Source organism: Dromiciops gliroides, chromosome 1, assembly GCF_019393635.1.
Source record: "Dromiciops gliroides isolate mDroGli1 chromosome 1, mDroGli1.pri, whole genome shotgun sequence".
NCBI lineage: Eukaryota > Metazoa > Chordata > Mammalia > Microbiotheria > Microbiotheriidae > Dromiciops > Dromiciops gliroides.
The window spans coordinates 77,915,233-77,937,120 of record NC_057861.1 but is presented as its reverse complement, the minus strand read 5'-3'; the positions used below and the strand labels follow the sequence as shown (position 1 = coordinate 77,937,120).

Here is a 21,888-nt window from a genome sequence, read left to right as displayed (position 1 = left end):
TATTCAGCAAAGAATGACTGGAAAAACTGGAATATAATCTGGCAGTAACTAGGTACAGACCAACACAAGATAAGCTCAAAATGGGTATGTGACTTAAACGTAAAGGGCAAGTGGAGCAAGGATCTATGAATAGGAAATAAACTGACCAAATAAAGGATAGAAAAGATTGGAGAAGATGGACAGTTAGTAAGTTTTTGCACTATTGCACTAATTTGCACTATTGCATCTAAAATTAAAAAGGAAGGTAACTGGGGGGGGATCTTTACAGCAAGTTTTTCTGATGAAGTTTTCATTTCAGAGAGAACTAATTCAGAATTATAAGAAAAAGGCATCTAGCAATTGATACATGGTCAAAAGATGATAACAGGCAGTTTTGAAAGAAAGACATCTATAAATTGCCATGTAAATGCTTCAAATTTCTATTATTTAGAGAAATGTAAACTAAAGGAGCGCTGAGCTTCCAATTCAAATCCATCTGATTGGTGAAGTTGGCCAAAAAAAAAGGAAACATGCCAAACATCAGAGGGGCTGCAGAAAACAGACACTCTGATACATTGTTGGCAGCTAGGTGGCGCAGTGGATAAAGCACTGGCCCTGGATTCAGGAGGACCTGAGTTCAAATCTGTCCTCAGACACTTGACACTTACTGTGTGACCCTGGGCAAGTCACTTAACCCTCATTGCCCCTCCTATATATAAATATATATATATATATGTATGTATGTATGTATTCTCTTGGCTCCCTGGTGCATATATATATATATATATGTATATATATATATATATCAGCTCTTTTTGTAGTGGCAACTGGAGACTAAGGGGGTGCCCATCAATTGAGAAATGTCTCAATAAATTATGGTGTTGCAGAGTGAAGTGAGCAGAATGAAAACAATAACTGTAAAATGAAACAACTTTTAAAGATTTAAGAGCTCTGATCAATGTAATGGCCACCCATTATTCCAAAGCTTGCTACCAATTTCCTGACTGAGAGATGATGGACTCATGATGAAGAATGAGACAATTTTTTAATGTGGTCAGTATGGGAATTTGTTTTTCTTGACTGCATAGACATCACAAGGGTTTTTATTTTGTCCAATGGGAGGAAGAAGTGGGGAAGGTATATTTTTGTTAATGGAAGAAATAAATTGTATTTTGAAAATCTCCTGGTTCAGAGTGCTGGATGTGAAATCAGAAGATCTGGTTTCAAATCCTGGCTCTGCTATTTACTACCTCTGTAACATTGGGCAACATCTTTGGGTCTCAGTTTCCAATCTGTAAAATAAGGAAGTTAGACCTCATAATATTCAAGGTCTCTTCTTGCTCTAAATCTGTGTTCTTATGACCTGGATTCTAGTCTCAGTTCTGTCACTAGCTATATGAACCTGGAGTAAGTGACTTGCCATCTCTGAGCCTTAGTTTCCTCATCTGTAAAATGTAAAAAATATGTTCTACTTGCCATATAGAACTATTGTGAAGAAACTACTTTGTAAACACAAAAAATGCTTTCATTCTTTTTTTTTTTTAGTGAGGCAATTGGGGTTAAGTGACTTGCCCAGGGTCACACAGCTAGTACGTGTTAAGTGTCTGAGGCTGGATTTGAACTCAGGTACTCCTGACTCCAGAGCCAGTGCTCTATCCACTGCGCCACCTAGCTGCCCCAATACTTTCATTCTTCACAACAATCTTTGCAGTAGGCAACGTGTATGCACTATGTGCACATCTAGATCCTTATTTTTGTATCTGTACATCTGTGTAAATGCATGTATCCAAACATCTATACGCTACTTTATGTAGCCGCATGAGTGCTTTTCTACATATCTTCTACGTTAGTTGGATCTGCACATCTATGAAGGTAGCCTCTGCACATTTCCTCTCTGTTTCCTCCTTCCTGGGGATTTTTCGTCAAGCTTTGGCAGTGGGAACTATAGAGAAGGAGGGATGCCCCAAATATGAAAGGAGGAATTGCAGGCCCATCAGTCCCCTTACTTTAGACACACATTTCTCCCCAGTTCAAATCCAACTTTACACACTTAGTGGTTGTCTTGCTCCACGGAGCCCCAGAGCATTAGGAAGAGAGCTATCCGTGGTGCTGAGGGCTCCCCAGTCTGTATTAGTCCTGAAATGCAAACCTTGAATACCTGCGGTTGGGGAAGTCTAGTGGATGTCAAAACCTCAGACCTAGTCTCCCTACCAACCGAGGCTCCAAAATTATTGTGACCGTAGCTCCAATTCCTAAAAGAGTTTACAGGGTGATCTGTTGGAGAAGCTGTAGTTGTGGCCATCCTAACCCTCTCAGATGTGGCCATGAGAGATAGCTTTCTTCCTCAGAAACTCCTCACACACGGAAAACCTCCTTTTGCCTTCCTCCCCACCTCCCCAGAATCTGTCTGGGCACCCCAGTCACATGCCCGGAGACAGGCTCAATATTGGGGAGAGGGAAAGCGAGACAGACTGGAATTGCCTCTAGGGGCTCCCCTCACCCCAGCGGAGTGTGGGAAGAGTTAAAGAGAGAGGCCCCCACCCCGGTGGCCCTGACATCACGAGGCAGCTTTGCGATTGGCCTGGCGAACCTATGACGTAGCCCACGGGGGGCTCAAGACTTGAAAAGACTGGACCAGAGGTGGGGGGAAGGGGGAAGCCTGGGGCGAGGATAAGGAAGGGGGAGGGGTGGACAAGCCTGGAAAGGCGCGCTGGCCTCCATCTACTAGCACGCGCTCGGAACGTTGGGCGCCCTCCCCTCTGTAGCAATTCACACGCACGACACGCGCAGACACACGCAACGGCTCGGGCCTTCGGGCGCGTGGCCCGACCCGCTCCCCCTGGACCAGTCTGCGTCTGGTCTGCCGGGCCTGCGTCCTCCCTCTTCTGTCCCGTCCAGTCCTGTCTGGTCCGGTTCTGCCCACCCCGCCCGCCCGGGCCGAAGTGCCGCGGGGCCATGGCGGGAGCCGCTCGCCTGGGGACCCGTCAGGTGAGGGGCCGGGGGTCGGGAGGGCTCTGGGGAGGGGAAGGCGGGGCATCCCAAGGGTGAGCCGGGGGAGGGATGTCAGCATTCCCCAGGCCCCCTCCCTCCCTCCCTACAAGGACCGATAGGCTCCAGGGCAGCGTCCAGGAAGACCAGCCCAAGGTCAGTCTGCCGGTAGTCCGGGATTCCCGCACCCCCACCTCTGGAAACGACTCAAGCTCCCTTGCCTGATCCTGGATCCCTGGCAGCTGCCCCGTTCCCCATCCCCCTACTGCTCCCCAACTCCCGGCCGGGCTGTCACCTCTGATCTAAATACTTGTCCTCTGACTACCCTCCCCCTGCTCCTGATAATCTGACCCTGGTTCCCTGAGCAACCATCCATCCCGGGTCTCTCTCCTGACTGTTCTGCCCCTTTATACTTGGGGTAGCTTTTCCCTAGCTGAGACTATCATTAGTAAAGCTAAATGTAGGCAAGAGGGGGTGGCTGCCCCTGGCACAAGAATCGGGTGCAGGAAGCCACTCAGGCAAAGCCATCTCCCAGTTCCCTCTCAAGTCCCTTGGAGAAGAGGCTTGTATGCTGGGCACCAGCATTGCTCCCAACCCCTCCCCAGCACAGTGGATGCCACGTAGTGGGTTCTTAAGAAATGTTGAATGAATGAATAAGTAGTCAGTAACACCAAGCTTCATGTGATCAGTCTTCAGTAGCTTCTTCATCTCTCCAGTCCTGCAGGATGGTCAGGCAGCAGGCTTTGGTCTCCAGGGATTATCCCAGGAGTCCATTAGGTGTCCTGATGGGCTGCTATTATACATATGCCCTGGATTTTGTGTCCAAGTGGCTTTTAATAGATGTGTGACTAAGAGAGGTGGAGCTAATGGCCAGTGCCCCCTTTTGTGTCTCCTTTAGAATCTAAGAGTTGGAAGGATCCCAAAGGCCATTTACTCCTACTTGTTCCTGAACAAGAATTCCCTCTACACAATAGCCAATAAGTGGTCACTTAACCTTTGTACACCTCCAGTAAGGGGAAAGCCACTACCTCCCCAAGCAACACAGTCCACCTTTGGATAGCTCTCATTGTCTGGTTTTTAATATACCAAACCTAAATTTTCCTCTTTGCAGTTTATATTGTGCTTGGTTCTGGCCTCGGGAGCCAAACAGAACAAGTCCTATTCCACTCAAGGGCTGTCTAAAAGTTTGGATATGCCCAATATCCTAGGCTAGCAAACAAATGGTGTGGGACTGAAGGTGTTTCTGAAAAAAAAAAGATAGTAAATCACCCCCAAGGTTCTAGGGGCTTCAAGGAATGAATTAAATATGGTTGGTTCAGAAAAGGTAGGAGGAGTCAGAGTGCCAGAAGTTGGTGTCCCTCAGATGGGAAGGCTCAACCAGGAAATGTAAGTGATGTAGCCTGGATTTACCGGAATGGCTAGTGCTATGCAAATAACCTCCTGCCAAGCAGGTTGTCAGACAGTTTGCAGGCACTATATTGGAGCCTCACCTCCTCCCCTCTTCAGTAATGGGAATTTACTGTGTCTGTGAAGGTTCTCATTAAGAGATTCATGGGGAAATCTGAAGGCCAATATTCAGATCAACATATAAAAGCCCTTGGCTCCAAGGACAAGCCAGGTGTTTAGCCTTTCTTTTTGCCAAGCTTTCCAAGACTGGCCAGAAATTGCATTTTATTTAGTAACATAAGATTTATTTTAAAACTGGAAAGGTTTGCTGCAGTCCTATCATGGGGAAACTGAAGCCCAGAGAGAAGTGACCTACCCGTCCATACAATGAGTACCTACCGGACTAGAACCCAGTTGCCCTCTGTAGTGCATAGCATCAACTTCTGCTCAGGTTGTGTTCTATGAAATTCTGAGGAAATATTATCTTTAGGGGGCTGGGGAAGGGTTTGGAAGGTCAATTAGAAGAGTTTAGGGCAACTTAGCTAGAGTTAAAAAGGGTTAGCATTGGGGGCAGCTAGGTGGCACAGTGGATAAAGCACCAGCCCTGAATTCAGGAGGACCTGAGTTCAAATCCTGCCTCAGACACTTAACACTTACTAGCTGTGTGACCCTAGGCAAGTCATTTAACCATTGCCCTGCAAAAACAACAAACAAAAGGGTTATCGTGATACAGTTAACATTGGAGAAAAGGTGCATCATGGTTATAATGATCTCTCAGCCATCCCTCAGGAAGCCAAGGGAGAATAGATATATTTATTTGTATCAGTCAGATGGAGACCGTAGCCAGGAATTCCTTTATAGTAGGAATCAACAGGACTACACTGGGTTCATCCAGTGTTTCTGGCTATATAAACTACCTATCCTGGAAATCATAACCATCCATATCACCATATTACTACCTTGGAAAGGCAAAACATAAAACAGTCCAGAAGGGTTTGGACACCTAGCATCTGTACTGTCCCCTGAGCAAGCTCACTGGAATAGTGCATGGGGCTGTCTGTCTGGCAGAGAAGAGAGAATCAATTTAGAAGACAGAAACCCAGGCTGCAAAGAGAGCTCACCAAAGATATGTCTATTCACCATAACCTTGTCCTCCTGTGTGCAGGTCAGCAGCTCTGCCCAAACTCATCCTCCTCTCCTTCCATCCTCATCCACTCTCTCCTCCTGAGCTGCACTGAGTTGTGAGGTGCTTTCTGATGAGATCAAAACCAAACGAAATCATTCTTTTGCTTCAACCTAAAAGCCTGAAACTGTACGATAGAGGAAGAAGGGTCAGTGCTTTGATGCAGCTCCATACCAATTTCTCAGGGAGAGAACCAGAATCCAGTGAAGGCCAGGTACTACTGGACCCCTCCTCATGTAAAAGAATACTCATGTGAAAGCAATTTAGGAAAGGTAGCCTGTTGTATTTATCTGTACAAGTCAGCTACTTCCTTTTCCCGGAGTAATGCTGAATGCTTAGAGGAAAGGACCAGGTGGGCTATTTATCTTTAAGAAGGAGAGCAAGGGGGCAGCTACTAGGTGGCGCAGTGGATAGAGCACCGGCCCTGGAGTCAGGAGGACCTGAGTTCAAATCCAGCCTCAGACACTTAACACTTACTAGCTGTGTGACCCTGGGCAAGTCACTTAACCCCAATTGCCTCACCCCCCCCAAAAAAAAGGAGAGCAAGGGGGCAGCTAGGTGGTGCAGTGGATAAAGCACTGGCCCTGGATTCAGGAGCACCTGAGTTCAAATCCAGCCTCAGACACTTGACACTTACTAGCTGTGTGATCCTGAGCAAGTCACTTAACCCTCATTGCCCAGCACACACACACACACACACACACACACACACACACACACACACACAAACACACCCAAAAAAAAACAAAACAAAAAGCAAACAAACAAGAAAGGACCGGGTAATAACCCTTCTTGTGAGTTTACACATACCCAAAGACAGGTCCCCAAGCTGGAGTGTACACGCCTACACAGTACTCCATCTCTGCTCTCTCTTTCCCAGACTCCCTGGGCTGGGACCCCTCTATGAGAACTGCCTGCCCTCCTTTAACCTGCCAAACTCTCACCAAACTTTTCAGACACTCAAACCTTTTCTCCTCTTTGGGGTCTTTGCTATTTTCCCTCATGGTATGGCTCCTAAGTCCACAAGGCTAGTCCCTGTGAGAGTATTTTCTCCAAGGTTCTATTCCTGGAGTTTGAGTGCGCCAAGCAGGGCCTAAAGACCTTCCCTTCATGGTGCAGCTAGCTCAGGTTCTTGGCTTCCCCCACTTCCGGCTTTGTCCTTCCCTTGAGCTTTAGGGAGCTGCTCTGGATGACAGGCTGGCTTATGTTGGTGATGGAAATGACACCCAGGTTACTGAATGCCAGTGGTGCCTTAATGGAAATAAGAAAGGATCCCGTGACAGTCTTTGATCAGACTCCAGCCACACAGGGGAGTTTTGAAAAGCAAGTGGCTGGAGCTGAGGATGGTGGGAGGGTTGGGGAAGAGAGGAGCCAGAGGTGGTAGCACCTGCAGCAGTCGGAGGGAGGAATCGTGAGAAAGCAGGACTAAACTCTTCCCCCATCCCCACCCCCACCTCCCAGGCTGATGAATCCAGTGACGTACTTCAACCCTTCCTTTCTCTTCTGTTTTCTCTCTACCAGCAAATGGCAGGAATTTTACTCCTAAATTCCCTATTTCTTTTAAGTTTATTATAATCCCTACTTTGTTTCTGTGAAAATACTTTTCCCTCACTTTAAAAATAGTTGTGATCAAGGTATACTGAGTGTCTGCATATATTCATGCACACGAGAAAAGGAGAAATGATGAAAGTCAGTGGCTAGCAGGAAAATGTCCAGAATCTCTGTCGGCCTGTCAGCAATTAACCTGGGGCTCCAGGCTGTGATGATTTTATTAATGACTTTTTAATCATCCGCGTAAGCCCTCTAACCAAGCCGAGAAAGGGATCCACATGGACTAGAAAGGCTTTTCCTTTTTGCCCCTTGGCTAAAATGAGCTTATTGTTATACCCGGCAGGTTCTCTCCCCTACCCCAACCCACTCTGGCCCTCTGACCAAAGAAGAGGGGGCTGGACGGTAGAAGCAATGACTGAAGGGAAACCCAGTAGGAGGAGAAAGGTGTAGGCTGAGAGGATTTAGCTCCTTCCCCTTTGCTCCACAGCAACTGTGGGTTGATTACATATGGATAGTAGGCATATACAAAAAGTGTATGAAATAATTTGTGGGCTGGTGGGGGGGGCCTGGGGTTGGGGAGGGTGCCAGGAAAGGCTTCATGTAGTAGGTAGCATTGGAGGTGAGCTTTGAAGGCATCAAAGGTGAGGAGAGGATGAATGCCAGGGATAGGGAGCAGCCTACACAGAGGCACAGAGACAGGAGACAGTGTCGGTCATGTTTGGGGAACAGCAAGGTAGTTACTCTGGACCTCAGAGTTCTGAAAGGGAACAAATGCAGAACAAGGCTGGAAGGGTAGTTTGGGAGCCCAGCTGTGAACAATTTCAAAGGCAAACAGAGAAATTTCTATTTGATCCTGAAAGCTATCGGGAGCTACCAACATTAACTGGATAGGGAAATGATATGGTCATACCTATGCTTTAGGAAAATCACTTTTAACAACTGTGTGGAGGCTGGATTGGAGGGGAAAGTGACTTGAGGTAGGGAAAACAATTAGGAGGCTATTACCATAGTCTTATGATGAGAACTGATGTGGAGCCAACCTAGGGTGGTGGCTGTGTAAATAAAGAGAAGGGAATGGATGACACAGAAGTTATCAAAGTAGAAATGACAAAAATCTGCCATTTGTGGGGTCAAAAATGACACTGAGATTGTAGACCTGGGTGATTGAAAAGATAATGGTTCCCTCACCAGAAATATGAAAGGAAGAAAGATGATGAATTCTGCTTGAGACGTGATGAGTTTGAGATGCCTATAGGACATCCAGATTGAAATGTTCAATAGGAAGCTGGGGATGGCTTACTGTAGCTCAAGAGAGAGACTAGGGTTAGATATATAGATTTGGGAGTCTTCTACAGAGAGGTTATTATTAAACCCTTGGGAATCAAGTGAGATCGAGAGGGAAAAGAGAAGAGGAAATAGGGTGGAACCTTGTAGTGCTCCCATTCTTAGGGGGTATTTTATGGATGGTGAGCCAGCAAAGGAGACCAAGGAGTGGTCAGATAGGTAAAAGACTAAGAGCAGTGTCACAAAAACCCAGAGAGGAAAGAGTAAAAGATAGAGTTCTTGTTTGGACATATTGAATTGGAAATGCTAATGGGTCATCTAGGTGTAGATGTACAGTGGATGTAGATATGCAGCAGTTGATAAAGGATTGGAGCTCAGGACAGAGATGATGATTCTGGAGAGGATGGGAGATAGTATATATATATATATATATATATATATATATATATATATATATATATATATATATATATATATATATATCCAGGAGTCATCTGCATAGAAGGGAGAGATGAATCCATGGGAGCTGATGAGATCACAAAAGAGAGTATGGAGACAGAGAGAAGTGAAGATGTTCCAGGACAGAGTTCTAGGGTATACCCATACATAGGAGGTAGAACATGGATTATGACCTTGAAAGGAGACCAAGAAGCAATAATCAGATACATAGGATGAGAATAAGGAGAGAGCTGTGTCATGAAAACCCAGAGAGGAGAAATCAATAAAATATGAACTCCTTGAGGGCAGGAACTGTTTTGTTTTGCCTTTGTATACCCAGAACCTAGCATAGTGCCTACCATATAAATGCTTTGTTAAATTGAATTGGAGAAAGTATCCAGAAGGAGGAGGTCAAGTGTCAACAGTTATAGAGGAGTCGAGAAAGATAAGAATTGGGGGCAACTAGGTGGCGCAGTGGATAGAGCACCGGCCCTGGATTCAGGAGGACCTGAGTTCAAATCCGGCCTCCGACACTTGATACTTACTAGCTGTGTGACCCTGGGCAAGTCACTTAACCCTCATTGCCCTGGGTAAAAAAAAGAAAGATAAGAATTGATAAAGGAAAACAAGCCATGAAATTTAGTAAGAGATCAATGGTGACCTAGAAGAAAGCAGCTTCAGTTGAGTGACAGAGTTCGAAGCTAAATTGAAAGGGACTGAGAAATAAATTGAAGGTGAGAAACTAGAGGCAAAAAGAGTAGACAGTTTTTCTAGGAATTTGGCTATGAAAGGGAGGAGAGATGTAGAATGATAGTTCAAAGGAATAAGAGGATGAAGGCTTGTTTATGTATGGGAGAAACCTGGGTACATTTTGTAGGCAGCAAGGAAGGAGCATAGATAAGGTTGAAAATTAGAGAAAGAGGATGATCAAAGGGGCAAGCTCTTGAAGAAGATAAGAGGGGATGGAATCATCCCTGTGGCTGGCTACCTTTTCTTCCAAGATTGGAATAAAGAAGGAAAGAATAGAGGTCAATGTTGAGGGGATCTAAGGAGTACCATTGGGGAGAAGAGGAAGCTTGCAGTGGATGGTCTCAATTTTTTTGAAGTGTAATGCTTAGTGCCTCTTCTGTCCAGAGATCATGCCAAGCCAAAGGATTTGAAGTGGTAAAATAGGAAATGAAGTCCCCTGTTGAAAAGGAAAATTGAGAGGATGGGACAACTTCCTCCAACCAAACCTTCCAACTTTTTATACATCACCTCCATTCCTGCACTCTGTAGTCCAGCAGGACTGTCTTTCTTGTTGTTCCACATACGGATTCCGCCATCTCTCCTCTCCATGTTTTTGCACTCCCTCTTCACTTCAGCTCTTAGAAGCCATTGGTTCCTTCAAAACTCAACTTCGGAACCATTTCTGCATCTTGATCCCTAAGCTACTTAGTTCCCCCAAGCCCTCATTTTATATTATTGTTATTTTATTTGTGTAAATATAGAGATATGTATTATCTTGCCCATGTTTTGTATTCACTTAAGTGATAGTGTCTCACTGATAGAAGAAGGTAAGCTCTCTGAGGTCAAGGATTGCTTCATTTTTTGCTTTTGTATAGGTTGAGGACTTGGCACTGTCTCACCCAGAAGAGGCATGTAATAAATTCCTGTTAGTTAATTGAATGAGTAGAGAAAAGAAGATTTGGAACAGGTGCTGTAAGGACTGAGCTACAGTGTTAGTAAGGGAAGAGAAAAAAGGATTCTAGTGCAGCAATGAGGTTAAATGACTGAGATTAAAAGACAGGATTTGGGCTTTGTTTGGGTTGGCTTTGCTTTAGCAGGAATATTAGAAAGGGATTTCAGAGTTCCAGATCATGGAGGTGGAACACCCCTGTATATGGCAGAGGCCAATTACAGCCGAGGTAGATGGTAACTGAGAGGCAAGAGTCTCAAAGGTGACACAAGCATGTATGCTGAAGTCCCCAAGTAAAAGAGCAGGGTGGAGGTGGGGAGAAGTGTGGAGGGACAGAATTCCTTGAGAAAAGACAGAGGATGGCCCAGGAGTCAGTAGATAGGTGCTACCTGGATCTAGAGAGGGTAGAAAGAGTGAACTTCAGAGGAAGGAAGTTGACTGAATCATAGTGGTGGGGGCAGGGGGGCAAGGTGGCAGTAAGGATGCAGGAGCAAGGTGGCTCCTCCTGGTCCATGGTGTCCTGGAGCACAAAAGAAAGTACATCCAGTACTGAAAAGTGGATCCAGGGGTGGATCCAGAATCATCTGTGATAGAAATGGCAGATTATTAACAAGAGAACAGGGTTTCATAGGACAAAAGAGAAGAATTGGCCAGATGAATATAGGGAAAAGGGAAGCACAGGGATGATGGGGATGAGGATAAGGAAGTGAAAAGTAGCAGGTAGCAGGGGAAGAGGGTTTGCATCTAGGCACTTTAGAGCTCCAGGCATTCTGCCTGGAGAAGTTGCCTAACTACAGCACCTTTGAGTAAACTTGTCACACCCTTCCTGGCTGCAGTAGCAGCTGTGGCCCAGGCCTCAGTTCAGAGATGATTTGAGCATCATGCCCTGAGGGAAAGGTGGAAGGGATATGAGGAGGGAAACCTAAGCCAAACTTGGGGGCCAGATGGTCTGAGGTCAAGGAGTCAGGGCTGGAGGCTAAATGGCAAAAAGCCTAGTGTGTCTTTCTCATGGTTTGGACCTCATACCCAGACTTTACAGAGGCCCATCCCATCCCATCTCAGCCAGCATCTTTCCAGGCTGTAGGTGCGCTATCCTTGGAGTCTACCCTCAAATAACTACCCTTCATACCATAAACATTTGAGGTGCTCTGCCCTGGATTTTCTCCATCTCCAATGTGTTACCTGTGTTTCAGTCAGAGACCTTCCCATGGTCTAAACCTGCTCCAGTTTTACTGCAATGTGTTGGGAGCTTTTCTGGGGCTTCCAATCCCCTTCTTAAAGATGCTTCAGTCTAGTAACAACAGACAGCAAAGTCCCTTCCCATGAACCTCTGGTTCGTTTACATATTCTTTGGGATCACCTCAGCCACTCTAGACTTTAGGAAAGCAAGCTCTAGGGCCTAGACCTGGGGATAAGAGAAAAGTAAGTGGGAAGCCCGAGATAGCAAAGAAAGTAGGTTGTCAAGAGGATGCTGGAGGGTCTCCCCTGCTGACAGCCTGGCTCCATTTAGCCTAACTGGACAGCTGCAGCTCCTTCTTGGCACAGATCACATGTAATTTAACCTCCTGACAAGGCATGGAGGGAGAGGGAGTGCTGAACAGAGCAGAAGGAAGAGGAAGCCTGGGTATAGTGGGGAGGGAAGATGGGCAGGAATTTGGGTCATGCCAGACTAACCTCATTTCCTATTTTGACAGGATTACTAAATTAGGAGATGAGGTGAATGCTTTGGATATAGTTTATCTAGATTTTTAGCAAAGCTTTGGATAAAGTATCTCAGTAGTCCTATGGAAAAGATAGAGAGATGGGTACTAGACAATGATAGAATTTGATGGCTTCAGGGCAGGTTGGATAGCCAATCTCGTATTCATTGGAGGCTTAATGTCATGGTGGCAGAAGTGGCAGTGGATCACCCCAGGGATCTATGCTTGGCTTCATTTAACATTTTAATCAATAATTTGGAAAAAGGGATAGTTGGCATGCTCATAAAATGTGTCGACACAAGGCTTGGCTAACACACTGCACAACAGAATCAGGGTCCCAAATGAAAGTGGCAAAAAGGAAAATTTAATCTTGATGTAGTCTTTCATTTTGGTACCCAAAAAACCATCTTAACAAGTACAATATAGAGTATAGAGACTTGGTGAAATAGTTGTTCTTTAAAAGGTCAGGAGGTTTCAGTGGCAGCCAAACAAGCCAATGTAATAATGGGCCCCATGAAAGAGGCACGACCTACAGGGACTGGGTGGTGATGGTCCCAGGGGCCTCTGCCCTGGTCAGACTGAGCTGGAATGGCCTGTTCCATTGTGGATACCGGGGCTTAAAAAGGACACCGATAATCTGGAGAATGTCCAGAGGAGAGCAGCCAGGATGGGGTAGGGCCTTAATTCGTTGGGGGGGGGGGAGATGGAGAAGACAGGACAGCTACTTTTGAGGATTTGACTGACCATCACACAGAAGGGGAATTAAACTTCTGAAGGTGGAACCAAGAGCAATGGGTGGAAATTCCAGGGAAGAGATATAGACTTGATGTCAAGGACAACTCCCTAATGATTGGAAATGGGCAAAAGTGAACCAAGTTGTCTACAGAGGTCATGTGCTCAGCCTCCCAGGAGTTCATCTAGAGACTGGATGACCACTTGTTGGCCATATGATAGTTAGGATTCCTTCCATGCTGGAGTTGAAGCAGATGGCTACTAAGGGCCCTTCTAATTCCTAATTCTGTGATTCTTCGAAATTCTTAACTAAAATTTAGGTAAACCCATTTTACAGACTGCTACATAGAGAGCAGGGAATATGACAAAGGCCACATAGGAATAGTTCAATACGTTTCAAGAAATATTCATCAAGTACCCTTGGCATGCATTGTTCTATGTACTAGGCTCAGAAGAAGTAGAATGGGGGCAAGTTGACCGATGACATAGCAGGGTGCAGTGGAAAGACCTCTGGACTTGAAATCAGAGGACCTGGGTTTAGGTTCTGGTTCTGCTTCTTCCTACCCATGGGACCTTAACTTCTCTAGCCTTCCACTTCCTTGTTTGTAAAAACAAGGGGGATTGGACTAGATGAACTCTAGATTCCCATCCAGTTCTGAATCGATGATCCTTTAACTGCATTTTATTTCTTCCTCTTCTCCATTTTTTTCTTCTCCTAATTCTATTTGTAACTATGCATGGATTTCATTTAAATCAAAGGGAAATGTGATTAGAGACTAGATTTCTCCTTTAGAATAAATAGGTAGATAAATCCCATCTACAATGTTGCCATGACCTACCAACCTGATAACCCATTAATGGCTAAGCCATTTAAGGTGAAAATTGCTCTAAGAATTTGGGGATACACTGTATAAGGAAGAAGAAAGATTCATTTGGCCTGACCTGATGAAGCTGTGTTCAGTCTCTCTCTGTGATCACCATTTTTCTCTCTAGATGTTTACTAACTATCTTTGGAATTTGCAGACTGATTCCATTCCTTTTTAAAAAACCAACCTGCACTCATTCAGGCATTATGTGTCATTTGGCCGGCAGCCTGGCACACTAAATAGAGAGCCATCGTTGAAAACAGGAAGACCTGGATTCAAATCCTCCCTATTGTACATACTAGCTATGTAACCATAGACAAGTCTTTAGCCTCAGTATTCTAGGCAATTCGTTAAGCTTCAAAAAAGGTTGAGAACCTGCATTAGTGGAAGGAGTTTCCTCACTTGGAAGTTCCCTATACCAGTGAAATCCAGGTCCAGTCCCTATCCTTATTCCTCTGTGCCAGTCCCTGATTCTTGAAGGTAAGGTTGTTTGTCCTTCTCCGACCCTGCAACATCTCTCCCATTCTCCACAATTTATGTATGATCACGGCCATCAGCTTATCAATCCTATCTGCCAATCCTTCTAAAGCCAAAGGGGAATGGGATGGGGGGCAAGGTTATAGGGACAGCTAAGTGGTATAGTGAGTAACCTGCAATTAGGAAGACCTGAGTTCAAATCTTGCCCCAGAAACTTGATAGCTGCGTGACCATGGGCATATCACTTAGTCTCTGCTCTGCCTCAGTTTTCTTATCTGTAAAATGGAAATAATAATAATTGCACCTACCTCCTACAATTGTTGTGTGGCTCAAATGAGATAATTATAAAGCACTTAGCATAGTGCCTGGCATGTAGAGGTATTATATAAATATTAGTATCCTTCTTCTCCTCCTCCTCCTCCTCCTCCTCTCTCTCTCTCTCTCTCTCTCTCTCTCTCTCTCTCTCTCTCTCTCTCTCTTTCTCCCTCCCTCCCCTCCACCCCATCCTCTCCTCCCCCTCTGTCCCCTGCTTGTAAATATGGCTAAGGAATCAGAATTACATAATAAAAATGGGGGTGGGAGCTGGGGCTAGCTCAGCTGCTGCCACTTCCAAGTCACCCAGCGAATGGAGAAAGTTAGAAACCATCTCATCTCTAAACTTTTGTCCCTCAGGGAAGTACTTTCTTTGCCTCCTTAATGCTCCATTTTTCACGAGCTTCCTTTTGAAAGAGTTATCCTAGCACAGAGGCCAGTCTCCTAGGGGGTACTTAGGCAGTGCCCACATATGCACCCACTGTGACTGGGGAAGAGGCTCTATATCAGCGTGCTACTTGGCTGTCCCTCTTCACAGCCTCAGGATCCACTGACTAAAGGCATCTCCAACAGCTAGAGAAAACATTTGTTTCTCTAGAAACTTTCTAACCTCTAAAAGAAAAGGATGAGGGGCAGGGGAAATATTCCTACCTTTAGAGAAGGGTGCAGGAGGCTGCAGCTCTAGACTCTGTAGTGCTGGGGACAGGGATGGAATCGCAACAACACTAGCCTGGCTGCAGGGAGAAGGAAGACTGTGGAACAAGGGATGTCTCCAGAGCCCTGGAGCCAAGTACCACCTGCCCAGATTGCCCAGGCCTCCCTCTTCTTCTTGCTTAGACCCTTAAGTCCCCATCCAGATCTTGAAAAATTCTAGTTCTCAAGCAAGACCCAGAATGGCAAACCCAGCATGCGCCCAAGCACTTGTCAGATTGTAAAGATTCCTCGTTTTTTTCTAAGTTGTGCTAGATGATGTGACACCTCTTTTAGCTAGGAGAGTCTATGAGCATTACTCTATTCCCTGACAGTGAGGGTGCCTCCCCACCTCTGGGGGTCAGCCTGCAGCCCAAGGGAAAATGGCCCTGGGCTGGGGGTGAGAAGCATAAGGGAATAAGCATTTATTAAGCACCTACTATGTGCCCAGCACTGTGATAAGCACTTTACACTTAATACTTATGATAACCCTGGGAAGAAGGTGCTATCATTAGGCCCATTTTACAGGGTGGAAAAGTGAAGTGATGTGACATGCCCAGAATCACAAAGCTAGGAAGGGTCTGAGGTTAGACTGCATCTCAAGTTCAAATTCCTGACCCCAGGCTCTAACCCATCTAGAGACCCAAGAGGACAGGGCTCCACAGTGGGCAAAGGAGTCCAGTATCCCAGTGACAGAAGAGGGGGCCAGGATCCTCCCCAGCCCCCAGCCTCTTTCCTCTAACAGCTCCACTTCTTCACTGTTGTGATTGGAAGTCGCTCCAGATTTACTCCTCCCTCCGCTCAGACCCCAGTGATCTAAGCTAGAGTGGGAAATGAAGGCTCTGATAGAGACCACAAGTCCCCACTCTGGCCTCCTCAGTCTCCTGGCCAGAGCCACACATCAGTCCCGGCTCTGGGGTATTCCTCCCACAGCCTGTGCAAAAGGAGGGCGGGGCTGTGTCTTACCTCAGTATTCTGTTCATAGTAAATACATCCCTAGATTAGGGCAACAGGAATGATGAGGTGGCGTCTGCTTGTGGAGGCCAGCATTTACTCAACAAATATTGGCTAAGTATTTATGAAGTATTTACTATGAACAGAATACTGAGATAAGACACAGCCCGCACCTCCTTTTGCTGAGGCTGTGGGAGGAATATGAGGAAGACTATCCTACACACTACCACATCCTAAGTGCATAGTGGAGTTATCAAAGGAAAGGCATGTGACATCCAAGGGGGCGGGTCTTAAATGAGAAGGTGCATTAGGGATCTCTCCTGGGAGAGGCAGAGCCAGGCTTTAAAAGCAGACAGAGGGAGAGCCAGTCATGGGGAGCGGCAGGTGCAGTGCAGTGTGTTTTTAGGGGGACAGAATAGTACAGTTGGGTGAGAGTGTCACAAGTCAGCATGGCACCCTATTGAGGAGGGCCCGGCATGCTCCACAGGACATGCAGTAGTAAAGCACTGAAGGCTTTCAGGCTGAGGAGGAAACAGCCAGGTTTCAGTACAAGGAAGGCAATTTTAGCAGTAGGAGAATGCTTTAGCGGGGTTATGAGACCCAGTGACTGCCGGCTTCTCCTCTCCCTCCCACATTCACCTTCGTCCCAGGGCAGCTGTATTCCTGTGTGAGGTGTCTCCCTGTTCTCTCTGGCAGCTCCTCTAAGATGGCCTTGGGGGAGTCCATGCTGTCCAGCCTCCTCCCCATCCTGAGCCTCCTGCTGCTCAGGGGCCAGGGCTGCCCCACCGCCTGTCGCTGCTACAGCATGACTGTGGAGTGTGGTTCGCTGAGCCTGCAGAACATCCCCCCTGGAATTCCACCCATCACCCAGGTACAGAATTGGAGCTCCAAAAGCTTCTCTTCCCAGGGAAGGCTGGGTTGGGCCCATAGATCTCTGGGGACCCAGCCCGGGCAGTAACTGTATGACAGGAATTCCCATAGATCTTCCATGGTTTACAAAGTGCTTTCCTCACAATAATGCTGTGGGGTACATTATGCCAAAATGCTCCTTTTATTGATGAGGTCTGGAGCCTGTGGCTCAGAACAGGAGGCAATTAACTCTGGATTTCCTCCTTTTATGTCCTAACTCTGAATGATTCCCAGACCGAGCAGTGATCCCAAACTTGACTCTGGCATATGCTCTGGTGTCTTCCCCAGACAGTGTTCCTGCAGGATAACAGCATCACTCAGATTCACCAAGCAGACCTGGCCCCCCTCTCAGGCCTGCAGTATCTCTACATGCAGAACAACAGCCTATGGGCCTTAGAGCCCGGTGCCTTCCTTGGGCAGCAGCAACTGCTGGAGTTAGCCCTCAACCGCAACCGCATCCACCTGCTCAACAGCAGCATCTTCAAGGGCCTGGACCACCTGCGTGTGCTCTACCTGGCAGGGAACCAGATCACCCGGCTCCTTGACTCCACCTTCTGCTATCTGCCGGTGAGCATCTCGTGCTTTCCTGGCCAGACCCAGCTCTGAGAGGTACCTCTCCCCCCAGCCCTTTTAGGCAAAAGCCTGGGGCCTGCCCTCGCACCTGTCCATCCATTCATCCCTGCTTAGTGAGAGGTCCTGGGGGCAGCAATACAGCAGAGCAGCCTCAGCAAGCACCCAACCCCACCTCCAAGTGGGTGGCTGTGAGGTCCAGGGCTTTGGGGATCTAGTGATCACTGCTCTACCCAGAGTCAGAGGAAGTCAACTCAGCCCATTTCTACACATCTTCATTGTGCCGCTAATTCCTAGAGAAGATTCAAAATCAAAATAAGATACTGTCTCTGCCTTCATGGAATTCACAATCTAACAAGGAAAATAAGACTTGGATAAGCATAATATCCAATAAGACATGAAAAGTAAGCCAGAGAGGCACTGAATGAAGTACAAGGTCAGGCCTGAGGGCAAAATTGTTATTTATTGAGGACAAGTGGGAAGCCTCCATGGAGGAGGTGGTATTGGGGCTGAGCTGATTTAAAAAAATGAGTAGAAACACAATGGGGAAGATGAGGGAGGAAAGAGGCTGGAGAGGGCATCAGCCAAGATGAGCAGAGCCAGGGGGATTGTGTGGCAAGGCTGGGGAAGAAGAAGTGTCATCCAGTGAAGGGGATAGAGTGCCTTCCCTATCCAATCCAACAAGCACCCTGACAAAGGCTGATGGTACACCAGCCTTGGGGATGGGTAGGCAATGGGGATACAAACTAGAAGAGTTCTTGTGCTTTTGGAAGGGATACAACATGTAAACAGATACACCTTTAGCTGTCTGCTAGCACTGATGGACAGTTCTTTCATTTGATCCTCATTACAACCCTGGGAGGTGGGTAACAATACTAACCCCATTCTACAGATGAGGACACTGAGACTAAAGGTTAAGTGCTTTGCCACTATCACAAGTCTGAGACAAAATTTGGATTCAAGTTTTGGGGTCTGCAGTCTGTGCTCTGAACTGTGAGAAAGCACTAAGCAGCAGCTTGATTTTTACTTGATTGGTGAAAAGAGCTCCTGAAGACCATAATGTGCACACAAACAGCTCTGAGGTCCTCTGGGCCAACCAGAACCTAGAGAGGTTAAGTAACTTACTCCAAGTCACACAGGTAATGGCAGTGCCAGGGTTCGGACCACAATCCTCTGACTCCTAACCATGCTGTCCAACTCCTCAGAGGGTTTGCAGTCTGTTGACCAGGCCGGCTGACTCAGGCCACACTGAGTCTTGAGCAGCAGAAAAGGCCCCTCTCAGTCCCCAGATGTGAGAAGGGGGAAACTCCAACCCTTTCCCACCACCCCCGCCTGCCACTGATCTCCAGGTAGTCTTTGGAAGGAGATGGAGGGGAAGCCACGTGGAGCTGGGGAGGACTATGATGGGGTGCTTTCCTTGCTGATCTCTCCTCTTTCGTGGCCCCTCCCCTCCATTTCAGAGACTGCAGGAGCTGCATCTGCAGGAAAACAGTATTGAGCTGCTGGAAGACCAGGCCCTAGCTGGCCTCTCCTCTCTAGCTCTGCTTGACCTCAGCAAGAACCAGCTGAGCACCATCAGCCGGGATGCCCTGGTCCCTCTGGCCAGCCTGCAGGTCCTGCGGCTCACAGGTACCGTGTTAAGGGCAGGGGGCAGAGCTGGGTTCCTAAAGGGGAAATGAGATTCATCAACCTTTATTGGACTTCAGTTAACAGCTATGACATGAAACGACCCCTGAAGACTAAGAGGATAATAGGGGCCTGCAGAACTGTCTCTGGTCTATTATGAAAGAACAAATTCCTGAATACTCTTTATCCTTAATTCTTCACGCTGTCTATTCCTTTGCTAAGATGTGCTGCAGTCATACATAGGCCACTGGAAATTAGACTAGCTGGGATTTCCAGGCAGGGCTCAGCCCAGCCACCTGCCTCCCCTGTGGATGTACTGGACTTAGCAGTGAGCTTCAGCTCTCACGGCCCAGGATTACTGTTCTTCCTTCCACTGTTCAGCCCCAGGCTTTAATCTGGAGCATCTACAGTAAACACAACACTCATCCCACCATCAGGCCACACAGCACTGGTCCTAGTTCATGTGGGACAGAGGATAATAAAGGCAATCTCAGAGAGGGTTTTATGCCAGCAGGGTGAGAATGAAGGCAGCTCTGGGCAGGGAAGGAACTGAGGGGAAGGACAGAAGGAAAGAAGAGTATTTCAAAAGAGGAAGAAAAAAGTGAGGACAGCGGCAGAGAGTGATGTGGGGAGTAAGATGGTCAGGAAGTGGGGGTGGGGCAGGTCCAGCTCTAGCCTAGTCTTGTTGTTTTTATCAGTGCTGAGAGGTTCACATTTGTCCTAGAGGAGGAGGATGGTGGGCCAGGAAAGGGGATATGAACTTGTGGCAATAAGACATAGGGGCAGGACCCTATGAATGTGTGGTGATGGAGGTGGGCAGAGGGAGTCGACTTCACTGACTTGCCTCTTCTCCTCTCAGAGAACCCATGGCGCTGTGACTGTGCTCTGCACTGGCTTGGGGCCTGGATCAAGGAAGGGGGCCAGAGACTCCTCAGCTCCCTGGACAAGAAGATTGTGTGTTCTGAGCCCCCACGCCTGGCCCACCAGAGCCTCCTGGACATCTCAGGCAACAGCCTTATCTGCATTCCCCCTACAGTGCATGTGGAACCACTGGAGGTGATGGCCCAGCTTGGGGATGACTTACGGGTCTCCTGTCAAGCCTCCGGTTACCCCCAGCCTCTGGTCACTTGGAGGAAGGTGGCCCAGTCCCGAATGGGACTGCCTAGAGCAAGTGTCCGGTTGGTGGGTGGGGCCCCTGGGTTGAGTGAGGGAAATTTAGGGGAGCACTTGGCTTCAGACACAGGGAGCGGGATGCTTTCCCTCACCAATATCACCATGGCCCATGCTGGAAAGTATGAATGTGAGGCCACCAACCCAGGAGGCACCACCCGCGTGCCTTTTCACCTGCTGGTGAACCTGTCCCAGCAGCAGCTGCCCCGGCCCCCGCCGCCAGCCTCCGGGGCTGTGAGCCGGGAGCCCCTGTATGAGGCGGGCAGCATGGACTTCCACGCCCTGGGCACAGCCACGCAGACAGCCATAGCCGCTGGCATCTCCCTGCTAGCCCTCACGGCCCTGTTGTTGACCATCATGATCTGCAGAAAGCACCGAAAAAGGAAAAAAGCCAAGCAGGAGGAGAGCGTCCTCTACGTCAATGACTACTCGGACGGGCCCACCACCTTCGCCCAGTTGGAGGAATACAGGGACGAGCGGGGCCACGAGATGTTTGTCATCAACCGCAACAAGCCCCTCTTCCCCACCTACGAGGAGTCCGGGGAGGGGCCGCCCGCAGGCCGCCCGGGCCTGGTGCCCAGCTCCGAGCCCCTCCAAGATCAGGGCCTCTTGTTCCAGCCACAGATTGCCTATGAAATCCACTGCTGAGGGCCTGGCCTGGCTCGGCCCGGGTGGTGGGGAGGGCCGGGAGGGGGCAGCACTGGGGCGGGCGGCCACGGGCTTGCGGAGAAGGGGCGTGCAGAGGCCGCGTGTGCAAAGACCACTGCGGGGTCCCCAGGCTGACCAGGCACGTGGGGAGAAGGACTGCTGCCCTGGACCCTAGGCACTGACAGGGTGTAGTTGGGGGAGGGGGGACAGGAGGCGCAGGGTGGAGGCAGTGGGGGCGGCAGCAGCAACAGACTGCAGGCTTATCATAAAGAGAAACTTCCTGAGCAACCTCCAGCCACATTCAGTAGAGCAATGGGAGCCGTGGAGAGAGGTGTGGGTTCCCTGCACTAGAGAGGTCTTCGATAGAGCTCTAGGCAGGGATGGGCGCGACCCCTCAGAGGATCCCTCTCTAAGGAAGCAGCCCCTGGTTTCCTCACTGGACTAGAAGAGCTCTAAATTGGGGAGAGGGGGAGTTAGGTAAAGGGAATAAGTTATCTAGCACCTGCTATGTGCTAGGCCCTATGCTAAGCGATTTACAAACATTTTGTCCTCATAACAACCCTAAGAGGTAGGATTCTGTCATTATCCTCATTTTATAGAAGAAGTGACTTGCCTAAGGTCATGCAAGTGTCTGAGGCTGAATTGGAATTCAGGTCTTCCTGACTCTAAGCCCAGCGCTCTATCTACAATGTGTCGTCGTTCCCCCCGCCCCCAGCTGCCTCGGAGGGCAGAGGGCGCTCGGATGAG

General features: G+C 47.9%; 1 protein-coding gene across 1 annotated transcript; it reads left to right on the top strand.

The window, feature by feature from the left end:
• The first annotated feature begins 2,721 nt into the window (after positions 1-2,721).
• On the top strand, positions 2,722-21,171 carry LRRC24 (leucine rich repeat containing 24). Its single transcript, XM_043965901.1, has 5 exons — positions 2,722-2,967; positions 16,915-17,089; positions 17,416-17,694; positions 19,158-19,326; positions 20,183-21,171. Exons 2-5 carry the CDS (start codon positions 16,925-16,927, stop codon positions 21,139-21,141), a joined length of 1,572 nt encoding a protein of 523 aa, XP_043821836.1. The 5' UTR covers positions 2,722-2,967; positions 16,915-16,924; the 3' UTR covers positions 21,142-21,171.
• The last annotated feature ends 717 nt before the right edge of the window (positions 21,172-21,888 follow it).

What these genes read in the sequence shown, in the direction of transcription:
- LRRC24 (XM_043965901.1), top strand. Translation starts at nt 16,925, where the DNA reads ATGGCCTTGGGGGAGTCCATGCTGTCCAGCCTCCTCCCCATCCTGAGC. An exon ending in GAATTCCACCCATCACCCAG is followed by an intron (nt 17,090 to 17,415) that starts GTACAGAATTGG and finishes TGTCTTCCCCAG; the next exon opens with ACAGTGTTCCTGCAGGATAA. An exon ending in CCACCTTCTGCTATCTGCCG is followed by an intron (nt 17,695 to 19,157) that starts GTGAGCATCTCG and finishes CCTCCATTTCAG; the next exon opens with AGACTGCAGGAGCTGCATCT.